We start from the raw sequence: 16,482 nt of genomic DNA on the forward strand, positions 1-16,482 counted from the left end.
AAATCATGAGAAGGAGGAAAAAAATCAGGGTTGCTCGAATGGTGCTGTCCCTTCACCCGCAGGAGACAGTAGTGCACGTGGTGCAGCTGGGAAAGAGGATTAAAGATCGGGTGGGGAAGCAGACCGTGAACTTTGCAGAAGTGGGGTTGCCCTTCTTATGTAGCTGGGCTCTGTCACTAGGTGGTACTGTGCATCACAGCTTCGTGCCTTCTAATTCCTCACTCCTGTGCTTGTCCACATCCTCTGGGTTAGATGTTTTGCTGGTAAATATTGTGCTTTGAGAGAGGGAACCTGTTGTCCAAGTCCTCTCATGTACTCCTGACCTCCCACACAGGAAGACTGAAGGCGACAGAAGACTTCTGACTCAGTTAACTTCCAGCGCTAGTGACTGATTTGGGTTTCTGCTGTCAAACAGCATGTGTTTAATGCTGTTTTGCTGAGCCATTTGGTGATGGGTTACGACACCTTTCATCTCCAGATACTCAAGCTCATGAAAGGGAAGGAAAACCCAAACAAACCAGGGACAGTTCTCTAAAAATGGGGAAAGAAAAAAAAAATCTTTGATTCTTTTTGTAATGAAAGCTTTAGCTCTTTGAAAGATCTTTATCAGTCCTACCACTGCCTGAGATCAGGCAACAAAGAGGTTTGTTGGATTTTCACTGCTCTTTGGATTTCTGTCAAAAACTCAAGTTCAAGGGATGCAAAAGATCCTGGAAAGGGGAATTTTGCTTGCTTGTGCAAGAAAGCCTGAGCAGCTCAGGCCATCAGCCAGTTGCAGCGGTCTGCCCTGCCTCAGCAGTGGTGCCCATCTCACACCTACCCCCACTTCCACACTGGGTCCTGCTGTATGTTTTGTGCAGAGAAAAAGGTCATTAGTCCAGCTCTGCCTCCTGATGTATGGCCTCAACCCTGCACAGTGACCTTCACTTCTACCAGCCCATGGTGTGGAAGCCATTTGTAAGATGAGAGCCCATGACGCAGACTGTATTGCATGTATGAATTCAGTGCTGAATGACTTTGTGGCCTTTCAATACTTAAAGGGGGCTCATAAGAAAGATGGGGACAGACTTTTTAGTAGGGCCTGTAGTGATAGGACAAGGGATAATGGATTTAAACTAGAAGAGGGAAGATTCTGACTAGGTAAAAGGAAGAAAGTTTTTATGATGAGGGTGATGAAACACTAGAACAGGTTGCCCAGAGAGGTGGTAAATGCCCCATTTGTGGAAACATTCAAGGCCAGGTTGGACGGGGCTCTGAGAAACCTGATCTAGTTGAAGATGTCCCTGCTCATTGCAGGGGGGTTGGAACTAGATGATCTTTAAAGGTCCCTTCCAAACCATTCTATGATTCTGTGATTCTATGATGCAGATTGTATTGCCCGTACGAACTCTGTGCTGAATGACTGCACTCTCTCTCATTATGATATCTGTTTATTATGCATGTTGCAGCATGTATACAATACTTAGCTGAAGCCTCTTGTGAAGGGCACTGTTATAAATTCAGACTGTCCCAAAGCAGGTCTGAACAATGGGAGGAGGAAACACCGACACCCAGGAGGCAAAGGTCATGCAAGATACCAAGGTCCTACAGTCCCCCTGGGAAAGCTTGGTGCAGAGCTTGGTGCAGACAAGGTCTCAGGCCAGGGCAACGGACCCAAGGCATATGTCACCTGTTAAATTAACATTGCTAATTTCTGTCTTTTCCCTCGTCCCTCCAAAATGAAGTGGCTTATGCATCAGTTCCCAGCATTCAACTACCCCCCCAAAGCCTCCTCCAGTCCAAAACAGTATCAGAAGAACTGCTGATTTGAGATCCCGCTTTGTCCCAGCCTGTCTCCAAACTTCACACTGCTGTAATGGCACTAATTTAAAACTCCCTTTATTTTCATAGCTACAAAACTGTCAAATGATTAGTGATTCTGCAGATTTCCCAAACTGTCAAATGGCCCAGCAAGATCCCTTCAGAGTATTTTTTCTGAGTGTGTTTCATTTTGTATGAAGACTTTCTGGGTAGTTTGACATAAAAAGGAAGAGTATATTGATGGGTGATCAAAATCAGGTCAGTGATGACTAAGATAGGAGTCTTCTTCAAATAACGTCCTGCACTTCACAGCAGCTCTCATTCACAATGCTCAGTCACTCAGCTGCACTCACTCCTGGGGTGCACCATGGACATGTGAAGCAGCGCTTGGCATCATAAGCGGCATTTGGGTTTTGCCTCAACGGAGCCAGAAGCAGTGTCATCTGCAAGCACTTTAATTTGCTTATGAACAGGAGATAGGATGGAAATGGGGGTGCAACTCCTGGCAAGAACAGCCAGAGCAAAAAATACTGAAAAGCAAGGGGAGAAACAGCAGATGGAAGGGAAGCAGGTCTGCCTGAATTTGTAAGAGAGCAGATACACAGTATTTCAAGGGCAGTACAGCTCTTCAAGGCCACAGGCCTCACTTTGGGTCTGTCACCCTGCCCAGTTCTCATACCAGCCACTCAGACAGGAGCCTGGTTGCACCAGGCACTCCTTTACATGACCAGAGCAAATAGTGGCTAAGAATGAAAGAGGGACAGCATGTCCTGGGAAACAATGCACGTGAACAGAAAGCTTTGTAGAAGACCTTTCCTTTGAAAAAAAGCAAAATCCCAAGAGGCCATCCAGATACACTTATCCCTAAGAAACTTGTGAGACATGGAAGCAAATGCTCCACTGAGAAATCTCATGGCTGGCCTATATTAATAGCAATTAATCACTGGAGACCTGCAAGGTGTCTGGAGCCCTGTTAGAAGAGCAGGAGGCTCTTGAATGACTTCCAGGATAATGAGATCCACTGAGAGTCTGGTTAGTGAAATGAAAAGGGGTGAGGTTATCAGCTCCTACAAAAATTACCTCTGCCCACCCTTGAGCATTCACAAACCATTTCAACACTGTGCACACCGTATTCCCTGCTGTATTTTCTTGGCCGGGTTTCATTTACTTCCAACCCTCCCCATGCGAGAGGGAGAGGAAGCTCTAATGGCTATCATGCCTTCCGCATCCACAGATAATGGTTAAGACATTACCCATGTGTATTAATAAATAATAGATTCCAGTCCAGGCTGAAGATGGAGTGGGTGGGAGATGGTTCTGGGCAATTCCAGCCCTTTACAGGGCAGATGGGTCCATCTTTCCTAGTCACCCCCAGCTATCAACACCATTGGCAAGAGAGACTTCTGATCTGCTTTACGTATGAACTGTAAGATGAGGTGAATCACAGGAATCAGCCTGTGCTTTTTAAAGCATCCACAGATAAATATGTGATTAGTTTTGCTATTATAAAGTGGTGTGGCTGGGAATTCCACTCAGGGGATGGCAGTGTATTACTTCTTGGAGCCGGTGTTTATCACTGTCACTTAATGATGGATCAAGGCTTAATCATTTCTGGCTGGTTTGGTGGTCATGAGGGGGATTGTCCTCATGACTTATAACTGCGACACGGCTTCTTGGCAAAGTCAATGGCAACTCTTGAACCTGGGACTTTCCACATCAAGACCACACAACTAACCTTTATGGCAAGTGGGTGTAAGCCAGCAGAAGGGCAGCATCTTTAGACTGGAGTGACTCCAGCCCTTTGCTGATGCTGGATGATAAAGCCCATAGATGGGAAGGGCTTTGGCCAGGAGGTCCCTACACAAAGGGTTCCTCATCCATGTCGAGACATCCAGGCTCTGCGGCGTGTGATAACGTAAAGAAAAAGCCCTGGGCTGCAGCCCACCCCCCGGTTGCACAGACGATGGCTGTTTACACTGGCTCCTTCGCAGGAATTCAGGATTTCAGTCCTGTGCTATATTTAGGCTGTGAAACTACTGATATTTTTTAGGCCGTTGGCCTTTGACATGCAAGTGTATTTTCTGAGAGGAAAAATTTCAGCTCTTGACTAAGTGGTGGGAAAATACAATCCCTAGAAATGTTAAATTTTCTAAAAGTGGAGCCAGGAGTTTGGAACTGACAAGGGGAGTTTACATTATAAATACAGTCTGTTGGCTGAGCCAAGTGTTTAAGGCAGCCCCTTGCCGGGGACCCTTCGTCTGGGCTAGCAGGGCTTGGCTGGCTCCTGACACTTAGGACATCCTGAATATTTACATTTCAGCTTTTACCATAAGAGGAAGAAGAGCTGTTAAGAACTGATTATCTTGGGACAAAGAGGAAAGAAGTTCAAAATGGGACACAGTCCTTTACTGAAACATATTTTCTGTAAAGCAACATCTGCAGTTTAGAAAAAAGAAGGAAAAAAAGTCCCACTTCCAGATTCCTGGTCTGAGTGTGTTACAGGACTGGGATCCAAGGGGAAAAGATTTCTATGAAAACAACTTGAATGAAAGAATCTCTTTGTAGGAGGTTATGACTGATAAATTACGTGAATGTTTGTGATATGATATAATAGTGGCAATTAAGAGACATTTCAGATGATGAATGCCCGAGAATATGCGGTGCAGTGAACTTCCCAGAACCTCTCTTTTCTAAGATGAACAGTGACTCTATTCTCACTTTAATTAGAAATTATCCAACCCCTGTGCTGTTTATTCCCTTTCCTTTTTCCCTACCTCCTCATCCCAGTGGCTGCTCTGATATAATTAGTCTGGTGCAAACCTTTTCTCATTTGCAGTCTAGTTTTGCAAAACCCCTGACTGATTGCCTGAGGTTTTGCAAAGCCCAGCTCAGTTGCTAGTCCTGCTGATACTCAAAGTTGTTGTCTCAGCTGTGGCTACATACATGAGGACCCGCATGACTCTAGGATCCTGTGGCTGTGGGGCTCTAAAGAGTCTTAAGAAAACAATTAAAAAAAAATAAAAAGCAGAGGTCAACCCAAGTACAGAAACTTACAGTAACATAAAAATTTCTAGCCCTCAAACAGATCTCTCTTCATCATGAGCTGCCTCTTTACCAGCATGGAAGTGACCATACAAGCGTGTTAAGCTCCTAAGCAAGCAGTGGTTGAGATCGGGCCCTGCGGAAATGGAGCAAAGCGGGTTTGCAATGACTGTAAAACCCACATTCCTGCCCTCCCGGAGCTTTACGAGGGCCTCTGGAGTCCCAGGGGCCAACAGCTCCAGCAGCTCAGTGACTAGTGAAGTTAGAAAGTAATTGCACGCAATGGGGTTTGCAAGTTATGCAATGCTGCAGACATTGGGTGACTCCTGCCAGGTGCCGGACAGACACTAATCCCCCATTGGGGTGCCAGATGGAACTTCACAGCATGGAGGAATTTGACCTTGTATAACTTTTTGTATTTGAGACTTAGCACTGGCTGTCATGCGGAGCTCTTCTCCAGGAGTGGGGAATAGGACCGGCCTGAAGCTATGCTTTGTCAGCTGTTTTGGAGTCCTCAGTGGACTCACATGGTTAAAAAAAACCCCTCCCAAACTGAAAGGAGAGGAAGGAAAAAGGCAGGGTTTGAAATCCCATGACAATTTCCCTCCAGCTTGGGCCCATAAGCTTCCAATTTAGGAAAACAACAACCCTCCTCTGCCGTGAGCTCACGTGAATGTATGCAGTGCACAGGAGATTTAAATTAAGAGTGTTATAGATGAATCAAAATGAGTGGACACTAGAAATGGCTCTTTATATTTAAACTTCAGAAGTAATTCATGTGCAAATGTTGGTAAAAAACTTGCTGCAGCCACTTGCAGGTGCCAAAGGTGCACAGAGTTAATATCGTCCTCAAATCCAACCTGGGAGGGATGGAAGGAAGGAAGGAGAGGCAGGACATACCCCAACTTCAATGCTTTCTGGTACTGGGACCTGGATGGCATTCAGAGCCTTTGTTCTGTTCTTTTTTGCTATCACATGAGAGTCATCTTTCAAGTGCGTAATTTGGGCTTGTTTTTCCCCAAAGCTCCCATGCCCAAGAGCGACTGTTTTTGTCTAAACAATTGGATGCTGTTGGTTGGATGTGAAGAGAGTTTCTGCAAGAGTTCCGATGATTCATGGCAACATCTTAGATGCAGCTGCAAACAGTTAGGGCAGCATCGCATCAATGACACTAGTCAGCTCCACCTTTGCTCCAGGAGAACATCGGAAAGAAATGGCATCCAGTGCACAAAGCCTTTGGTGGAGCAACAAAGGCATGTGGCCAACAGAGAAGGGAAAAGCAGGTTTTTCCCATGATCATCTTATTTTATATAAGAGAAGAAACACATGAAAGCCTGATGGGAGTGGACCTGTTCTGTGACTACTCTGAGCCATATATTCAGGATGGATTTCTCTTTGAGGGAGAAGGGGTTGAATTGAACAAAAATTCTTCAGGCAAAACTTGCCGCCGGTTTCAATTACTTTAGAGGATTGAATTGTTCACAAATGTCTCTCTGGGAAAGGCAAAACTCTTTACTGAAAGCAGGTTCCTGGGGCCCTGTCCCATTACAGAGTATGCTGTACCAATTTCAGCAGTTGAAACTGGATGACTCGAGGTGCAAGGTTGCTGGGCACTCTGTACTGAAGGCTGCTTACCTTCCTGAGGGCTTCCAGCATTTTCCACCCAGGCCTTGGATGACATATATTTAATCAGAACAGCATGACTGAACTCTACCTCACAGGACTTTAATACTTTGGCATCTAGTTGAGTTTAGCGGTGTCAGCTCTTTCTGGTTTCAGCGCAACGGGGTAGGCATCACCAGAGAGTGACTTGTACCAAGATACCCATCTTGGGGGGGAGCCAGTATAGATGAAATGCCTAATTTTTGATAACTAAAGGAACATGAGATGCATCCCATCTCATGTTTCAAGACACTGAGTAGAAAATAGTTAAGCCTAGGAAGAAGCAGTTCAGACCTGGCTTCTGCAAACCCAGGGGATCAAACAGTGTTTCCCCTGTCTTGCTGGTAGCTGCATTTCTGTTATAAACAGGGTGAGCTGCTGGGGATTGTCTCCTTTCAGACAGTTTGTATTCCTTGTGGAGAGCACAGTTTTCATCCTTTGCGACTAAAAGCAAAGACAGGGGCAGGAATGCCCAAGTCATTGGTGGTGGACTTCAAGAGAACTCCGCTTTGGGACATATTCAAATCCATCCTGGGGTAGAAACAATTCAGCATCACTTGTGTTTGCTTCTTGGCTGGTGGCCTATATAAGCTGCACTGGTAATCCTAACCCATTTATTAGTGGGCTAGAATTAAAGCCATGAAAGTCTTTGCCCATGTTCATAACCGGGGCAGCCAGAGTCCTTTCTCACGAACAGAGTAGTACTGGAGATTGAATATTTCTCACAGGGAGGCAGGTTGGAAAAATCCACACAGGAGCAAAACAACGACAAGTATACATTCCCTTTTAAAAGGCTGCTGTATTTCTTGAATGAAAAAAAGCTCAGTCATGAGACTTGACCACTCAATCTCCTTCTACCATCCCTAAAAGTTCATGTAAAGACAGGAGGGTCAATGTGCGTTTAAACTCTACCTCATTTTCTAGCAGAACTGGACAATTTGCTACAGCACATGGAAAGCACTTCATTGTTGTGTTTGTTAAATAATTAGTGAGTGCAAGCCCCAGCCTGGTGCAGCTCCATGTTAGCTTTAACAGGAAGGCAGCACAGTAACCCCTGAGATGATTTAATGGTTCAGGTTCCACTATTGCCCAGCACACCTTTGGTGCTTGTCTCTGCCCTCCAGAAAATCTTTATGCCTCTTGCCCTGACCCACAGCTGCCTTGGGGCAGTGGAAGGAGAGATGAGACCCCACAAGCTGCTGAGGGGAGTAGGTGCCCATGACTGTCCAAGGGGCAAAAGGGTTATTGCGCCAAACTTTCTAGGTGTGTAAGCCCTTTGTGCTCCTCTGGTGAGCTCCACCATGACATTTTACCTTGAATCCTTGGCACTGGGCAAGACATCCCAGGTAGCCCTCTAGCTTTACCTGAACCTGGCTGCTATTGCCCTTTTGCCTGACAAAAGGATGGAGAGTCTAGCTGGCTATTTTGTGGTGTTAACATTTTGACATCCTCTTCACTGATGTCAATTCTCTGTGGGGCTACGGTGGGGCTGGTGGCAGCGGCATAGATCCTACCAGATCACCCTGGCCCTTTCCAGCTCTAGAAAAGCAGAGGAAGTCTGTAACAAATGTTCAGGGCAATTTTACAGTGTGTTGTAAAAATACTTGGGAATGGGAACTTATTGAACACCTTTTGTGCTTACTCCATAGACAACTCGAGTAGAAACGGCTTAAGTTCCTCCATAGGCTGATTTATTTTTTTTTCTGTCTGTTTGGATATGTTTTCTGGCAAAGATGAATTTTTAATGTTTGTGTTTTCTCTCCCCTTCCCTGCCTGTCTAACCTTCTTTCCTTCTGCCTGTAATGAAGATGGGGTGAGAAACTCTGCAAGCCAAAAGCTCCTGAGAGGCTTTCAGAAACATGGGAGGTTCATTAGCCCTTTCTGCAACTCTGGGGCTTTTGGGTGGAGGGTTATTTTCCTCTTTTTTTTGAGATTTGTGTCAGTTGCTGTTGTTGTTTTTTTTTTTTTTTTTTTTTTTTTAAGGGAAGCAGTTCAAGTCTCATAAATGCTTAAATATGTAGCAATAAAGTTTGAGAAGTCTCCAGGGCAGCTCCAGAGCCTGTGGACTAGCTCAGCAAATAGTGCCAGGGAAGAAAGTCACAGTTGCCTCCCACTAAAGTGGGAATTGGGCAGGCTGCAAGCTTGGAGGGGCCTGACCCTGCTATGATACCCCATGGGATGGTTTTAGGGGGCCTGAAGCCTCTTGAACACCGGCTATATCAGGGCATCACAATGCTCTGAGGAGAGAGCAGCTGCCAGCAAAGAGTCCTGCAAGTGTAGCTCTACGGGTGGCACCAGTACCCACATCCACTGTTGTCCTTATTATTGGGAATTAACAATCCCACTGAAATGGCCTCTGCCCAAGACCAGAAGAGAAAGGATTTGCTGAGTTCAAGGGAGTCAGAAACAGCTTCAGCTACAACCTGAGACCTGAATAAGGTCCCATGCTCTCTACTTTAGCTAGTTAGCTAAAGTGAATTTTGTTGGCTCTTTTCTCCTGCCCACCCAACACTCCCACATGCCTAATCCCTTGTTTCCTCAGCCTTCATCATGCCGGAGCTGGCTAGATTAATGGGAAATGCTAATACATCAGGCCTGAAAGGAAAGCAAAGAGCTGGTTGAGTTTGAATTCCACATTAATCTACTTGGTGATGAAGCTATAAATCAAAACCTGGAAGTTTTACCAATCTGAAATGATGTGTTTAAAATTTCAGCACTTTCCTTCCTCCCTCTTGCCCAACAATGATTTGCACAGCCTTTTACTGCAGCAGGACAGGCTTGCAAAATGCTGCTTTTGCTCCTGAATCCCTAATTATGCTTAGACATAATAAGATGTCTTCAAGGCAAGCAGGGTGAGGAATGATGCTGAAACGAGAATGGATTTCCCAAATGGCTCCTTTATGAGGAGGAAGACCACATTCCTGATAGGGTACATGGTGTTGTGGGGATGTCTCAGAGCCACTTGTGAAGTGGATAACAGGCTGTCCCTTTATTGATGCAATACCCAGCAGAGTGCTAGCAATCCCGCAGGTGAATGGAGGAGAAGCCCCAAGGCCCTTCAACTCAGCTCTCCAGTACCCATGGCAGCTGGGTAAAAACCCATTAGCACCCCATTGCCAGCAGTGGACACTGTGTGGGAAACACACCTGAGATGCATTGTTCTCAGGGAAAATAAAATTGCAGGATCTGGAAAATAAGGGGAACGAAGTAGCCCAAGTAAGGCCCGAGGAGGACATGGTTTGGGGCTCACATGGCTGAGTACATCTGCGTGTACATAGAAAAACCACCTTCTGGTCTGTGATACCTGCCAGCTCTGGCCCAAGAGGCAGTTAAAGCGCCGCAAAAACACCCTCAATACTAAGGGCCCAAGAGTCACAGGTGATTTTTCACAGCTGAAAACCAGTTAGTGACCTGGGATCTGCAACTTGAACAGCAGCTATGTCCCTCCCAGGGCTGGGGGTGCCCAAAGCCCCCAGATATCCTTCCCACTATCACAGGACCTTGGCTTCTGCATTGGTTCCTGCCATTGCTCCTTGGGCCTTTATCCTCCTGCCAGCAAGGCAAAAGCTCTTTTCTCTTCCTCATTTTAGGTTAACATCCAGTCTCTAAATGCTACAGCCCGCCTCCTTTCTTAATCCCATTGCTTATAACCGGATATATGGGGAGTGATGAGATGTTGGTGACAATTCTGCACTTGTGTCTATAGCCTGAAGCCAGCCATTTCATCCATCCCTGCCTCACTTTCTACAGCAGTAAAATAGGCATGATATTACTTAACCACCTTTCCAAGTACTTGGTGGATAAAGAAGTGTGCAAAAAGTACACAGCACTACTATGTACAGTGTGTGAGAAATTAAATGTTTGTGATTGGTATTACAGCTCCTCGAGAGGCTGCTCTGCAACCAGCGGTCTGCCTCTGACTTGATAGGAACAATTTGTGGGATTTTAAACAGACAGACACATAAACACATTTTTACTGAAGATGTAGGTCCTGGGCTGCCTAATGTTCTTTGACACTGCACAGACATAGCTGGGAAACTAAAACATTTGTTGATGGATTTGGAGATTAAATAAATAGTGAAATATCTTCAGGATGTTAAAATGAAGAACTGACTGCCTATCCCGTAATAAACCAGCCCTCCCCCAGTACTTCTTGAAATGTGAGTATTTCTGCAAAAGCAGTCACTGTGTTCGTTCACAGGGCCCTTTTTTTAGTAGGTCAGAGCACTCAGACATCTTCTGGGCATTTGTAAAAATACATCCGACAGCTCTGTGGCATCTTGCACAACTGACTGTCTGAAAGCCTTGACTGGAAGTTTATTATTTGTTAATCTTTTTCAAATGTGTTTTGATCATACAGTCAGAAAGCCACATGATGGATCACAAAACACAATTAAAACATAGCAAGCGTTCATAGCAATTAAAATATAGCAATTGGTGAATATTAGCCCCACTGAAAACAGAGCAAGGCAAGTGGTTTGTTCAGACTGTGCAGACAAATGTATCCCTGGGAATCACAGCAGACTTGCAGGAGGATTTACTTGCAGGAAGAGAAATGCAGTCTGAAACAGATGATGGTACCTTGCTTCAGGGTACCAAAAGCCTCTAGTTCTCAGATGTCCTGAGTACCACAGCATTGCTTAAAGACAGTGAGAAATGGAGTTACTCAGCATCTCTGAGTCAAAGCCAGTTTGGATATCAAGAACAAGGGAAAAATTTTTGATTGTTTTAACCTATTTTATAACAACTACTGCTCAGAGTGCAGCCTGAGCAAGTCCACACTTCCGATTGCTGTATCAGTTTGGATTTTAAGACTGAAATCTCAAGTCATTGGGATCTCATCTTGACCACCACAGCCAGCATCACCCGAAAATTACTATTCCATCTACCTCTGCTAATGCATTGTTGCTGATTTTCTGAGACCCAAGAAAGCAAAGTCTCACTTGTCGGAAATGAGGGGAATTACACTGATTATGTTGATACCCGGATCTCCTTTTCTTTTCAAGAACCCATTGCATGTTGCATTGGCAGTAAAACTGGGCTGTACTTTCTCTACAGTATTAGCTTTGTTTTTACATATTTTGTAGATGGGACAGTAGAAGGGAATTACCAAACCCATGGATGTTTTTCAGGGTTTGTGTGGTGGAGACAACAGTCCAGGGAAAGGATACAAATGAATTCTCAAAGTCAGTGTCATACTCGAGCAGCCATGGTCTTGGTTGGTGGTGCAAAGGAGGACCTGAGTCCTCCCCAGTGATGTCCTCACCCCCAAGTCAGTCTCACCAAGGGTGAGCCAGCAAATGGCTCTGGAAGCACAGATGCACCAAGATGTGATTAATTCAAAGAAAAAAGCATAAAGCATGCTTTTTGGAGTATGAAAAAGTTTTGGTTAGTTTTACAAAGTTGACTAATGTTTCTTTTTAGGGATTTTTGGGTTCTGGTACCATGTGGAGGTCCCACAGCTGATCTGGTTTGCTCTCAAGATGTAGTAGCAACAGGGTTTAATATATAGCAGCAACAAAAACTAGCATGGTCAAGAGCTTATTTGCTCATCTAAATAATAAACAGTGGAAGACGTCTCTGTCTCTGGGAAGTGATTAAACCATCAGGATTTCTGTCCAACCAATATTCTATTAAACAGTCCCATCAGTGTTTAAATTGGAGAATGCTGGCTACTGGAGGAAATGCTGTTAGTGTTAATATACATAAGTGTAGAGTTAGCTAGCCGCTCATGCTGGCCACTGATAATACCTCTGCTGCTGGCTCTCTGAGGTGATGAGCTATGGGATGTCTTTCCCAAGCAAACCTCCACCCATCAGCAACTCTGCTGGTACCTGACCCACCATTTTGGGTCCTCTCCAAAGAAGTGGAAGCTCATGGGCATTGACAAACAAAGTGACTTGGTTTTACTGAGCTTTTGCAGATGTTCACTGATTCTGTCTGAGAAAGAGAAAACTATTCAGATCCACCTTGTTCTGTGAGTGTCAGGCTGCATCAATGCTCTCATGGATGGGAAGGGAGGCACCATTGCAGTCCCATTTCCCTGGTGACTCTAGCAAGGGAGAATAACATGTCAGGAATGTGATATAATGTCATGGGGGATGGCTGAAGATGTGTGCATGTTGTAACGGAAAAAGTGCACTTGTGAATGTGTTCAGTGCTCACAGAATAAATCTGTTAAAAGACCACCAATCCCAGGAGTTATCACAGGCAGTAGCATCCTATGATGCATGGTGCGCAGGCTGGGATAAATTATTTGTAATCAGAATCTGTACACATCTAAAAACTAAGTCCTTAGTTTTTGAGGATGGTTTTACATGAGTGGACAGTAAAAAGGGGGTTCAGCATTGAGACTTCTTACTTCCCCCTCCCTTTCCCTAGGCCCACATCAGCTAATTAGTTTCACATTCAGGCTCCTAAAACAAGCTGCAGAGAGTGGATGGGGCATAGGCAGCCTCTGCACAGACTGACCTGAAGATTCACAATGGCCAAGACCAAGTGCAGCCCAGGGAGGGCAGCTTGGTTCACTTGGAGCACATGGGGGTTTCAGAGCCGTGCTTGGGGGCCACCAGGACAATCAGTGGGATGAGGGGTCCTTCTGGGCAATGGGTTTGTGTTATTGACTGCAGGCGTCTTCTAGAACAAACAAATACTTAAAATAAACATGCCTCCCACGTCTGCTGAACTCCAAAGAAGGGTATAAATTCTATTCCTGAAGTCTGCTGGAACCCAAGCATCATTTGAAGCTGATTCAAAGTTTGCTGAAATTACTATGAGCCTTGTCCTGGTTTCCCTCTAAGCAACACACAATTTCTACAGGCTTGTAATCTGGCTTCTTCTGTATAACTTGGCTTCACACATGGAGATTTCCAAAGCACAGGAAAAGCAAAATACCAAGCAAATGGGAGTAGCAGAAAATGCCTTTTCCAAATGCAAACTTCAACCAGTCAATCCAGTGTCTGGCATTAGCCAAATATGTGAAGTTGATAAATATTGTAATGGGTTTGTCCCTGCAGCAGAATAAAGTCTAACCTCAGTTGTCTAAGGCTGATTAAAAAAGGACACGAGCTGGATACTAGTCAGTTTGCAGTGTCATTTCAACCTGGACTCGCCTATGGACTGGAATGAGTTGCTATTCAAAGTGGCATCCAGTTCTAGTGCCCTCATTGTGATGTTCGGTTTATTTAACCCAGTTTAGCCAGTCTCCGAAACACACACATTTTTTTAGAGCTGTATTGTTATACCTCAAGCTGCAAGCAGTTAGCATAACTTTACAGAGAAGACAGCCGACCAAGCCCCAAACCTCTCTATACCACGTAAACCACACACCAAGTTTTAGACAATCAGATGACTCAGACTTTGCAAGACTAAGCAGTCAGAAAGCATTGCACTAGTCAAGTAGGGTTAACTAGTGCTACTGTAGTTTAAAACCCATGATGATTGCCCCTTTTCCACAGGTTAGGTGTCTTTAGTAGTCCTTTCCTCCGGGTAAGTTATAAACTACTCTTGTGCAGCCACAGGGACAGCTTGAGGATGCAGCACAGCTAAGACTGGCTGTACTTATGCGTATAAAGCTCAAGGAAAGGGCATATAGCAGAATGACCCTTATTTTGCATTCACTTATTCCCCTGTGCTCTGTGGGAAGGAGAGTTTGGACCTGTGTTCAGCCATGGGAGACCCACCACCATCCTCAAAACCTGAGTCTCTCCTCCCAGACCTCCCCTGCCTCTGGTGTCTCCTCTGTCCCACCGCCTGTGATAGGACCCGAAGCGATTGGCAGGAACAAGACAGGACCCTGTGTGACTCCCAGGGGGGTTTCCCCTCTGCAGAACCAGAGTTTGAGGGTCTGGCCTGGTGTTTTTTAACCCTACCTGATAAACGGCTCTGGAAATGCACCATGGCTTCAGCATGAGCTGCAGGACCCTCAGGTTTCCAAAGCGGCAAGTCCTCAGAGCCCGGGATGTCAGGCTCCACACCAGGCTGTCCCAGCTGTAGAGCAGATCCTCAAAGCCAAAGAGCACAGCAGCCATGCCAGGTCCCCGTGTGAAACACCCCGGACTCCCTGCTCGGAGGCAATCAGCTAATCCCAAGGCGCCTTATGAACTGCAAGGTTAAAAAGTCACTGCAATTTCCATCAAAGAAGAAGGAGGAAAAGAAAGGAAAAAAAAAACCCAAACCACCAAACCAAACCCGACAACAAAAACCAGCAGCCAAAATAAACTGTTTAGGGATGTGTCTTTCTCCCTTCGCACACGCCCTTCAGGATGTGGTTTCTCCCTCCGTCTATCTTCTCAAAGCGAGTTCTGCTGCACCCAGGGATGAGAAGGGAAGAGGTAAAAATACCTCTCCCGAGTTAGGAAGGCAATTGCACATCCCTCACAAAGGGCTTCTTGGTTACACTGCATCACTTCCCAGCTCTCTGCTGCAGAACCAAGAAGCAAACTCAAATCCAAGTCATCACTTTGCAAGCTCAGTCCTGGGACTCCATCCAGAGGGAGGAAAAAAGCTGCTCACTCTCCCTCTGCCAACATTCCCAAGACATTCCAGTATTGGGCTTAACTCTTTCAAACACTCCCAAAGAACAGCTGAGAAGACAGCTTTGCCACGTGCAATATTTCATCTTTTTGTTTCATTGACTAGCCATTGTGCAGTCACACGTGTTTTGGACTCAGAAGGGGACTTAATCTTTATATGAGACTTATGCAACAGTCTGCAAAGCACCTTATTTACCTAAGGGGTGATATCTTGTAAAGTTTCATGGATTAACCAATGCTCATTTAAAATTAGTCTGATTCAGCCTGTGTGGACATATTTTTAACTCTTGGTGAGCTTGCATTCATAAGGGTGGGTCTCATCTGAACAAGCTCAGGAGAATGCAATACAGTTGTCTCCATCTGAGCTGGATGCCAAACACCCTTTTTAGTCTATGGATGCAAAGATTCACTTCTGGCATCCTTTCCTAAAATAGGTGTTGAGAAGAGATGAGTTCCCTGCCCATTTTCCCCCAGGAGAAACTTGTCTGGGTGGAGACTTCAGTGCTGTCAACATCTATGGTGAAGTGTGCTGAATTTAAAAAGAGTTACCTGGTGAGGGTAAAAATACATTATCAACACAAGGGTTTTGTAGTTCAGTTAAACCACCACAAAATCCATGTAGTTAAATTTCAACAGCTTACCCATGAGTGCTCCTTCCACCTATGGGCTGAAGTTTAATAAACAGGTGGGGAAACTGAAGTGGAAGTATTTTTACCAAAGGCACAGAGCAAACAAGCACCCTTGGAGACAGCTGCCTGTCAGTGCTGTTTTTCACTCATTTCATTCTCCCTTCAGAGGAATGTGCACAAAAAAGCAGCAGGACTTGAAGGGAGCAGATGGGAGTCAGCTGGGGAGTGCCTACATAGAAGTTGTTCCATGGAGGCACATTTTAGAGGGGTAGACAGGACAGCCCCACTTTAAGCTGACATCACGAGGGACTTGCAAGCACTGAGTCCCTAAATCTGATGGTTTAGCAGAACTGAGAACCCACCATTTCCCAAAAGCCTTGATGTCTTCTCTGATTTAACTCCCTGGATGAACAAGGAGCAGGGATATTAATTGCTGGTTAGTTTTCTGCAGGTCTGTCCCATCCTGACACCATTCATAATTTGATATTTGAGGACTGGAGGGCACAACATGAGCAGTACGTCACAATAATGGCACAAGGATCCTCATCAGCTCATTGAGAGGGTAGGTGGAGGGCCAGGAAAATACAGCTGCAAAATTCATGTTCTCAGCCTAATTGCTTCTTCAGGACATCGTTTTTTAGAGTGGCATAATAAAATATGGTAATAAAATCATAATAATACTTCCTTCAAAGTTGTTAGAAGCTATTCATTCTGCAAAGTGTGATTTTCTTTCCTCCTCTCTCTTGCCCTGCCTGTTTGCTTGGTGTCCAGCCTTTGCTGCTAGTTTCCCTATGCTCATCATCTCTTGGTGATTT

The 16,482-nt window shown here is 45.1% G+C and overlaps 1 protein-coding gene across 4 annotated transcripts in view; it reads right to left on the minus strand.

The window, feature by feature from the left end:
- The window catches only part of FRMD4A (FERM domain containing 4A), a 287,785-nt gene that overhangs the window by 173,667 nt on the left and 97,636 nt on the right, over positions 1 to 16,482 (minus strand). The window contains exon 1 of one of the 4 annotated variants that reach the window (XM_074869805.1): positions 14,376 to 14,786. The exons of 2 other annotated variants lie outside the window; for them this stretch is intronic. In XM_074869805.1, the coding sequence (XP_074725906.1) occupies positions 14,376 to 14,534 (159 nt within the window). In that variant the 5' untranslated portion in view covers positions 14,535 to 14,786. Of the gene's footprint in view, positions 1 to 14,375; positions 14,787 to 16,482 lie in introns of those variants that run through there. One more of the 4 variants, XM_074869803.1, reaches the window with a different exon arrangement.

This window comes from Strix uralensis, chromosome 5, assembly GCF_047716275.1.
Source record: "Strix uralensis isolate ZFMK-TIS-50842 chromosome 5, bStrUra1, whole genome shotgun sequence".
In the NCBI taxonomy this organism is placed as follows: domain Eukaryota; kingdom Metazoa; phylum Chordata; class Aves; order Strigiformes; family Strigidae; genus Strix; species Strix uralensis.